At 36.0% G+C, this 10,337-nt stretch overlaps 1 protein-coding gene across 1 annotated transcript; it reads left to right on the top strand.

Annotated features, from left to right (window-relative positions):
* The first annotated feature begins 4,745 nt into the window (after nt 1-4,745).
* On the top strand, nt 4,746-9,529 carry LOC126765895 (uncharacterized). Its single transcript, XM_050483565.1, has 3 exons — nt 4,746-7,436; nt 7,583-7,773; nt 9,143-9,529. The coding sequence occupies exons 1-3, from the start codon at nt 4,746-4,748 to the stop codon at nt 9,462-9,464; spliced, it is 3,204 nt and encodes a 1,067-aa protein (XP_050339522.1). The 3' UTR covers nt 9,465-9,529.
* The last annotated feature ends 808 nt before the right edge of the window (nt 9,530-10,337 follow it).

The raw sequence follows: 10,337 nt of genomic DNA, 5'->3' as shown, positions 1-10,337 counted from the left end.
CCAAGAGCCAAAATCACTCGGGCCACCCATGTGCATTTTTTTGAGGTTCCAACTTCGAGTAACAATAATAATAATAATAAAGTATTAAATTTTTTCAAATACACTTTTTTTATATTTTCAATATCTAAATAAAAACACTCATTCACACTCACAAGATAATTCATTTTTATTTTCCTATTAAACCACCCTCCAAAGAAGTTATGAAAATAGGTATAAGTTACCAGACTACTACCTTAATTGTTGTAGGTTAAGTGGTTTAAGAGGCATGTACATTAAACTTATTAGAGGGCTCCCACTTTTTCAAAATTTTTTAAAAAAGGGCAAATAGTAAGAGTTTTATATCTTAATTCAGTGCTTAGTTACGTCACTTTATAGGTTTTCGGTTAATGGCGTTTTGTGAGCGTGGTCCCAAATACAAACTCCTACTTTTTTGCCAAGGGTCACGCATAACAAGTTTCATCAAGATATCTAAATTTTTATTGAAGTTATAGCTCGCACGGAAGGATAGACAGACCCGAATTTCAACTCGTCTCGTCATCCTGATCATTTACTATATATACATACATACATGTATATAACCCTATATATTTGCTCCATAAGTTTTAGGTAACACATGCAACCGTTAGGTAGTACAGCTGCTGGCGTATGCTGATGATATTGATATCATCGGCCTTAACACCCGCGTTAGTTCTGCTTTCTCCAGACTAGACAAGGAAGCAAAACAAATGGGTCTGGCAATGAACGAGGGCAAGACGAAATATCTCCTGTCATCAAACAAACAGTCGTCGCACTCGCGACTTGGCACTCACGTCACTGTTGACAGTCATAACTTTGAAGTTGTAGATAATTTCGTCTATTTAGGAACCAGTATTAACACCACCAACAATGTCAGCCTGGAAATCCTACGCAGGATAACTCTTGCCAACAGGTGCTACTTCGGACTGAGTAGGCAATTGAAAAGTAAAGTCCTCTCTCGACGAACAAAAGCCAAACTCTATAAGTCGCACATAATTCCCGTCCTGCTATATGGTGCAGAGGCTTGGATGATGTCAACAACTGATGAGTCGACGTTGCGAGTTTTCGAGAGAAAAGTTCTGCGAAAGATTTATGGCGCGTTGGCCACGGCGAATATCGCATTCGATGAAACGATGAACTGTACGAGATATACGACGACATTGACATAGTTCAGCGAATTAAAAGACAGCGGCTACGCTGGCTAGGTCATGTTGTCCGAATGGACGAAAACACTCCAGCTCTGAAAGTATTCGACGCAGTACTCGCCGGGGGAAGCAGAGGAAGAGGAAGACCTCCACTCCGTTGGAAGGACCAAGTGGAGAAGGACCTGGCTACGCTTGGAATATCCAATTGGCGCCACGTAGCGAAAAGGAGAAACGACTGGCGCGCTGTTGTTAACTCGGCTATAATCGCGTAAGCGGTGTCTACGCCAATTAAGAAGAAGAAGATGCAACCGTTATGAGAGCAAAACTATTATACTCTGTAGCAACAGGTTGCAAGAGCATAAAACAAAGATATACATATAAAAAAATTAAATACTGTTAGGAGTTATGGTTAAGGGGGAGGAGAGTTAACTCGTGCAAAAACAGGCATATTTTTGTAATTTTTTTATGGCAACACAGCTAAAATCTGTTTACTGATATCATTGTACATTAAAGTATGGAATTCGAAAAATGTTATCAGCAATTATTCGAACGTGTCCGGGAAAGTAGTAGAACTGCGATGTCCCTCATAACTATTTTCGATTTCTTAATTCAAAATTTTAAATTAAAAATTAGATTTTCAATTTTTAATCTCTCCAACGGATCCAAACGGATCCATTATTATTTTGGGTTTGTGTTTTTTAATACTGATTTTTAGTTTTTACTCTAAGAACTCCTGAATTAAAAATATACATATATATTGTTTTAATTTGAATGGATAAATTTGTCGATTAGAGACTACTAGAGTATACTAGAGCAATATTGTAGAAGACATACTCTATATTATTCATATTTTTTTTTAAATCCGGTATTTGGGATTACATTTCTTTTGTGTATCGAACGTTTTTGCTTAGTTTAAACCTACTACGCCGATACTTTTGAAATTTTTAACTCTATTTGTGTACGTAATTTAGGAGGTAACGCCGTAAAGTTATTTTGACACTTGAGTAATCATTTTTATTCAACAATAACAAATTGGCTTATTTTTTAGAAATTCAAATCTCAAAAATTTTTTCGGGATTACATAGGAAATGGATAAAAATATGGTCGGAGGAAAACATGCTCAACGATTGTAATGTAAGTGTGCTCTGCCCAATCCACAAAAAGGGAAACGCCATCTGCGGCAACTACCGTGTGATAAGCCTTTTCAACATCGCATATATGTAAGCTTCTATCGAGCGTACAGGTTGAAAGATTAAAGCACACCGTCAACAAAGTTATTAGACCTTAACAGTATATGTATCTTCCTTCTTCTTCTTTTCTGGTGTAAAAAAAAGACATATCTTGCTTCTATCACAACATGATCGATCTGGTTGGAGGCTTTTCGGTCCGGAGACAGCCAGGCAGCTAGATGAATTTTCCAATTCTGGAATCTAGTACTACTGATAATGTTTAGGTTAAGTTTGTCACATTTTCGATATATCAAATTCGATCACTACGAACGCCTGAAGCCATCTACATATTGAGAAAGATCGGGAGCTTTGTTGTGCACTTAATAAATAAATACTTGAAGTGTACATTTGAGTTTTTTTAATTGATTAGGATGTCAAATTAAGCGAGTTTCTCGTAATTTAACGTATTGTTCATTTAAATAAGTATCGGCTAATTTATTCCAGGGTTAATTGAAGCTTAAACTGTGCAATTATGCACTCTTTATGCATTTTTTTCAATATTATCTTATTTATTGGATCTGCCTTTTTTTAAGCCAAACAATAAGTTATAAAATCTTAGATCTATTTAAAACTAAACAGGCTCAAACAAGTGGTTGAGCTGTTTTGGGGATACGTTGCTCTTTAATACGCAGGCATAACTCTTCTTTTAAGACGTGTTTGATCGCCGGAATCTACCAAAGCATTAGCCCAAAGGTTTGGGTGATCTTGGAGTTTAGATATACTATATATTTAATTAATATCTTCTACTTCTTTCTTTACGATAGCAATACCGAGGTCTTTATGGATATTTTCGTTACGCATGTACCATAGTGAACACGTAATTGTTCGAAGCATTTTCAATTGGAAGATTTGTATTATATCAATATTAGTTGTACAGGTTGTACCCCACAGTTGAATTCCATACATCCAAAACGGCTTTATGACCGAATTATATAAAAGTAATTTGTTGGCTAGTTTAAGTTTAAAGTTTTTATTTAAAAGTCAATTTAAATTTTCTGCTCTAATCTTCATACATGTTATTTTACTAGAGATGTGTTTTCTCCACGTGAGCCTTCTTTCTAGATGAATACCAAGATAAGTTACTTCATTCGCTTGGGGTACTAACGAAAACGTAATATGCTTACACTTTTGTTCACTCAGATTTATACGCCAGTATAGACAGAACTCAAGTGCTCCGCTAATATTTTTGAAGCTACAATGTAGCGGCTCACTATAGCTGTCTTATACGCAAAAGTTGAAGTTAATATATTGTTAGCTGTTGGAAGATCTGCTGTATATATATTATGATGTATAGATTTGGGCCTAAAACGCTGTCCTGTAGTACACCAGCCCTTATCTGTCTTTCATTAGATATGAAATCTCCTACTTTCAAGATAAATTTTGCATTATTTAAATACGACTACAATGTTTTATACAATTCTAAAGGTAGTATTTTTTAATCTTATATAAAAGGCCTTCGTGTCACAGCTTAGCAAACGCCTGAGCTACATCTAGACATATTGCTGGACAGTACTCCCTGTGCTCAAATGCTTTCCTTATTTCGTTAATAATTCTATTTACTTGTTCTATTGAGCCATGTTTCGCACGAAATCAGAATTGATGCGTTGGTATTGTATTATTTTCGTTGAGGAAAGGAGACATCTTTGATAGTAATACTTTTTCAAATACTTTAGAAAGACAGGGTAGAAAACAGAAAGTTAAGTTGAAACTTTTGGGCTTTCGAAAGGGAATTTTGCTTGTTCTTCCTCTCGCTTACTTTTCGTCCAGTAGATTTCAGTTGAAGCTGAGTTGAAGGGGAGCGATTTAATTGCCATTCATTATTGGTGATGTTTTTTTTAACTAACTGGTTTATTGTTACTTTTTGACTTTTTGGTGTTGCCAATATAGCTGCATTAGTTATTACATCATAAAATTCTCTTGTACTTTCATCAATATCTCTTCCTGTATTTATTTTGGAATCAATATTGATGTGGCTGCTGACTTGAAACTTTTGGTTCAAATATCATGGGCTGTTCGTATAACTTTATTAGTACAGGAGAATGATCAGATGATAAGACTGTACATGTATCAGCTGTCATAAACGATCTATCTATATTTTTGACTACAGCAAAGTCTATTGTCTGGTATTTTTTTCTATCACTGGGCCAGTATGCATTTAATCTTGTTATCCCCAAAGTGCACCAATGAAATAAATGAGCAAAATTTTTTTCCAATAACGAATGTATAATTTCGGTTACCACATTTGAAATTTTTCAGAAGTCACGAAATATTTTCAGCTTCGCTTACAAGTTTCTATATGAATGGATAAACCCAACATCTTCCGGAAGAACTGTATCAATTCCTAGGTGATGAAGGAATGGGTAATGTCGGCAGCACACAACATCTTAATTTAGAAGATGTTAATAACGAAATACAGACGTATTATAAGCAACAACAGCTGCGTCATTCTTCTAAGCGTCAGCAGTCTCCTATCCTGCGACATAGTAATTTTAATTCTAACAGCAAAGCAATGCATTGGACACGTTCATTGCCACATATGATTAATAATGGCGGAGTAGATGCAGTGACACTTGATCGTGATATCGCGGTGTCAGTGCCAAGGACTACGCTGCCGAATTGTAAAGTATTACCGCATGTGAAGGAATCTTATAAACTCCGCCCAACAACAAATGGGGTTATACTCTCTTCAGGTGGTACGATCAGTGGGAAACGCGAACAGCTTCACAAAAAAATTACAACGGGAGCCATATCCCAATTGTCACAGCCACGTGGCTTCAACGCGCGTTCACAGACATTTATATATGACGACTCAAAGAATGCCAGTTGGAAGTACACACAAGCAACTCAACTTAATTTTGAGCAAAGTTTTGACCTTCAGAATTGTCGACAATCATTTCCAGCTTTCAGACGTTCACAAACAAACCTTGGGCTTAATATTAAAAGTGATCGAAATCAGGCTACTAAAAGTCTTTGCAGAAAAATGGTTTTCGCTTCTACCAAGACCAAGGTAGCTGAAGAAGAATTAAAAAATATAAAAACAGGCCAAAGACAAGTAGAAGACAAGGATCAAGTTCCTAGCACGCAAAGTAAGTACAATAAGAAAAGAAAAGCTCCTCCTGCACCTTCTTTATCGGCTATGCCAGTTCCCAAAAGCGCAACATCTGCAACAAGTTCTCCAAATACCGATAATAATTACTTCACTGGGACTATAACCAATAATTCTTATTCAAGAGTGATTAAAGCAACGGCGGTTTTCGATAGTCTTTTAGATAACAAAACGTTAATGGGGGATCTTCCAACAAGGTATAGGCTTTTTCGTTCAAATGTGAGAATATCTCCATCTAAGCTAGCTGGAAAGAACTTACGTGAGCCCCAACAGCAAACTCAAAATCAACTCATGGATGCAGAAACAGATTTTACTTCGCTATCAATTGCTCCTACAAAAGATGCAACGAAGGAAATTTCCAACCATTTGCGCAGGGAAAAGAGTTCATCCGCTATTTTAGTACGACAAAAGAACACACAACATGACATAAATAATGAACCGTTAATAACAGAAAACGTTTATTCAAAATCCTCCTCACTAAGCCAATTAAAGAGCATAGATAGCAAACGTAAAAATGGGCAGCAAAAGTATTCCTCCTCCAAAATTCCTCAATTGAATCGAACTCTTTATTTCGGCATGTCTTCCAGATCTATACAGGCATTGGCAACGGCGAAGGTAGTTGAAACTACTCGTCAAAAAGATTATTTAATAAATGGGAAAAATTTAGCAATGTATGAAAATTCCGAAAATATAGACACTACTACAGCAGCCATTAAAGCCACCACTGGCGACTTAGTCAGTGACTATAAGACACATGCAACCAGCGACGTGAAACCTATTGTAGATAATGGTCTATTAATTCAAGTTCGTCCAACTTTACCGCGTAGACAACTTAATACACCGAACTTTAGCCCCGTGGTCGCATGGCAAATGTTAGTACATCAACAACATCACCATAAGCTACAAGAGTTTAAGCACACTTGTGGAGAAAAAATTAGGAAACAAAATAAATGTGAGGATAATACTAACAAAAACGAAATCTCAGCAAAGTCTTCCTTGTTACCTTACCTTACTAGAAATGAAAATGGGTTTCAATGCATTCGTGGAGCTGCTAAGATATCAACAGAAGCGCCAATAAAATTAACATCTAATTTAAATAAGATAGCACTTATTAATACTTGGACATCACAACAAGATTTGGGCTGTGAGGATGATGATTACGATGAAGATGAAGTTGATTTATCTAAAAAGCAATTTTCCGAAAGTGCAGTACCAAATCATATCGCAAGGCAAGAAAACTCCTCTAGTTGTGCCCAGGTAAATAGAAACAGTACTGAGGTAGGTAAGCTGAGATCGCCGGAAGTTAGTCGTCCTAAAGCAGTTGGAAAAGCAATTAGTCCAGCGAATATGGATGTTTTTAGTCTAACGCTTCCGCGAGATGTACATAAGAAAGCCCAACGCAAGATTTTACAGTCGATCAACACTTTATCTACTTTGCCAAAAGAGACGACACGTAGTGCAGATAGTACAGCAGATTCGCCCTATAAACCGATTTCCAAGTGTTGTTGTTTACACGCTGAAATGAAAATTCAGCAACGTCTGCCTTTAGCGCTTGATGATATATTACCGCATGAAAACAATTTTTTACATTCCGGCAACGGGATTGTTATTAGTGCTTCTCAGCCTCTGAGTAACCTTACTGACAATTGGGTACTGCATAAAGTGAAATATGGCGAGGGTGAAGCTTTAAATACTTGTCAAATTTCATCTGATGGGCGGTATAGAAAATGGAATTCTACGGCTTCGGTGGAGCCCATATCTTTATCATATTTGACAGCTGGAAAACATGTAATGTATCTACCTGGCGAAGAACCAAATGCCAACACCACTCGTAATGGAGTATCATGTAGAACCACTATGCGGATAGATGAACAGAACCAGTACAAACAACAGCAACGTCGCCAGGAAATAGTATGCCAAAGATTGCGTGATGAACTAACGGTGAGTGGCATACCAAAATTCTTGTGAATGATAAGTACTCAGCATCCCCTTATTAAAAGCGGTTGTTTTGTTTGAAGAAAATATATACATTCTTGTTTGCTTGTAATAATTTTTTTGTTCGTTATATTTTCTACAACTTATTCTAGAATCCGGGTAATTATACTCTAACAGCCTCACGTATACCTGTAAAAGCTGCTTCTGGCATCGAAAGGCCGCAACAATTCACGTTTCAAAGTACTATACGTCTATTAGAAAAAAAAAATTTGGCTGAACGACTTGCAAATGATATTAAACTTAGGGATGCCCAGCGGAAAAGAGAATTGGAAGCGATGAAGTGGTAACTAAATGTTTCAAACATAAATTTTGTAAAAATATGTTCCATATGTTTATATATACCTATGTCTGTAGGAGTTTGTGCAAAAAGGATGTAAATTTTTATAAGCACTATGAATGTTCAAACACTTTGAAAAAATTAGGTCGTTTTAATACAAAAGCAAGAGGACATACTACAAAATATTATTATTCCTTAAGATTAATAATACGAACTGATTCTAAAATTACTTACCTCTGTAATTAGGGTTAGACCTGCATGCAAAGAGTTCCTTTAACTCTTAGGTTCACCCTTGTCTTCTGAAATCTCCGTTTGATGATGTCAATAATTTGTTAACAGTATTCACTAGACACCCCAACACAACAAAAATATTGAGAAATCTTTAAAAAGCTTTTAATCATAATACATGAAATACGAGGTGTGTTAATTATAAAATTTCGCGGGTTTGGAGAGTCCAATTATTAATTTTTTTATTACATATATTGATACACATGTCTCTGAATATGATAAAATTGAAGCTACATATGTATATTTATGCTTACTTTGTCTGTAGCAGCCGATAAGGTTAGACTTGTTTTTATGAGCTTGGCGATTTTCGTTTGCTAAAAGCTCACATTTCATTGCTTGTCCTTGATTTCTTTGCCAAAAACAATGCTGTAACGATGCTTCCATATTCGTCAAACATGACTCCGTGTGATATTTTCCATATCTAAAAGTAAAGGGAACCTTAAACGGCTGTTATTTCACAAGATAGATGAAAATCGAAAGAGCTGAAGACTATCCCAAAAATAGAGTTTGAGAACTATTTCGACGATTGGAAGAAGCGCTGGTATATGTGCATAATATCGAATGGAGACTATTTTGAAGGCGAAAACATTACTGTACATAAATGAATTAATCTTCTTGTTTTTAAGAAAATTTCCGTACTTATTGAAATATTTCGAAAAGAAGCTCAAAATCATAGACAACTCGAGGTTTATATACCATTGTCTGTACATACCTCATTGTTTATGTTGGTTGTTTGGTTTACTTAAAAAATCTTAGAATGTAATCTTTGTGGGAAAACTATTGCAGTAATTTAAGAGCCAGTCAAGTTCATTGTTCAATAGTATACAATCAATAAATATCCAGATTTGGGCTGCTACCAAAGCAGCACACTAACGCATGTTACAGGCTTTATACTCACACAATTGAACGTGATTGTGAAAACTGTAGAATGTGGTATATTTTTTCTTTTGTCTATGTAGGACTAAAAAATGTAGGACTAGGATATCAAGCTCAATTCTAAACTTTTCCTAAAATTTATTTATTTACAACTATTGTTACGCAGATAAAACCTAGGTGACCGTAACCAAATATACTTTTTCTCTTACAGTGTTGAAGACGATTATCATCGCAAACGCGTCATCGAAAAAGCCAGTATTCGATACCAGTTACAGTTAAATGTTGACGGGAATTTATCTCCTGAAGTCCCAAATGGGTTGCAATATGATCGCAACAACAACATTGCATGTCGGGCTAATCCGAATGGTGCTGTATCGAACACGCCCTCTCGGTGTACTAATGCTCGCATCAGAGAAAGTACGCTGAACTATTCCGATTGTGGTGATGAAAGTAATACTGAAGTAGCTGAATTATCCAACTTTCAACATCCGGAGACTTTGTTAGAACCATATCTCCAATCAATAATAAACTGATATACATTCTAGGTTTAAAGTAATTTTAATATGAAACTGATATACATTCTAGATTTAAAGTAATTTTAAAGTGAAAACTAATAATAATGAAATTCTACGAACTGGAAATTCTTTTTGACATGTTACATGTATAACCAATTAATGCATTGATTAATTATACTCTTGCAATAAATGTATTGCTACAGTAATAATATTGTAGATTTGTTCACCTAATGTGTGATTGTCTCACCTGAAACAAATCGAGATATATTTGCAGTACATATGTATATTCTTGTATGTATGACAAGACGAGTTGAAATCCGGACGACTATCTATCAGTCCGCCCATCCGTTGGTTCGTACATAGCTTGAGTAAAAATTAAGATATTTTGGTCGAACTTCGCTTTATAATAACCAGGGTCAAAATCGGTCAATGGGCTCGGCCACACCTTTTTTAGGTGAATTACATACCTCGGGAAACGCTCGACCGATTTCAACCAAACTTTGTTCATGATGAGTTAAGGTAATAACTCTCTTATGTCTTCTTCTTTATTGGCGTAGACACCGCTTACGCGATTATAGCCGAGTTAACAACAGCGCGCCAGTCGTTTCTTCTTTTCGCTACGTAGCGCAAATTGGATATTCCAAGCGAAGCCAGGTCCTTCTCTACCTGGTCCTTCCAACAAAGTGGAGGTCTTCCTCTCAAGCGCCTTATTTCTATATGGGAAATATTACAAAATTTTAAACTGCTTATGATTTTTTCACTTTCCGGCATATAAATCAAGAAACACTTAACGTAACCAGATCAAACTTTGCACGAATAATTCCTTTAAAGTATGCCACCTTACGACCAAAAATTTTCCAAATTGAACCGAAACTGTTCAAGTCTTTGCGT

This window comes from Bactrocera neohumeralis, unplaced genomic scaffold (assembly GCF_024586455.1).
Source record: "Bactrocera neohumeralis isolate Rockhampton unplaced genomic scaffold, APGP_CSIRO_Bneo_wtdbg2-racon-allhic-juicebox.fasta_v2 cluster11, whole genome shotgun sequence".
In the NCBI taxonomy this organism is placed as follows: Eukaryota; Metazoa; Arthropoda; class Insecta; order Diptera; family Tephritidae; genus Bactrocera; species Bactrocera neohumeralis.
Note: the sequence above shows the minus strand (reverse complement) of the source record. Positions and strands in the feature narration are given on the sequence as shown.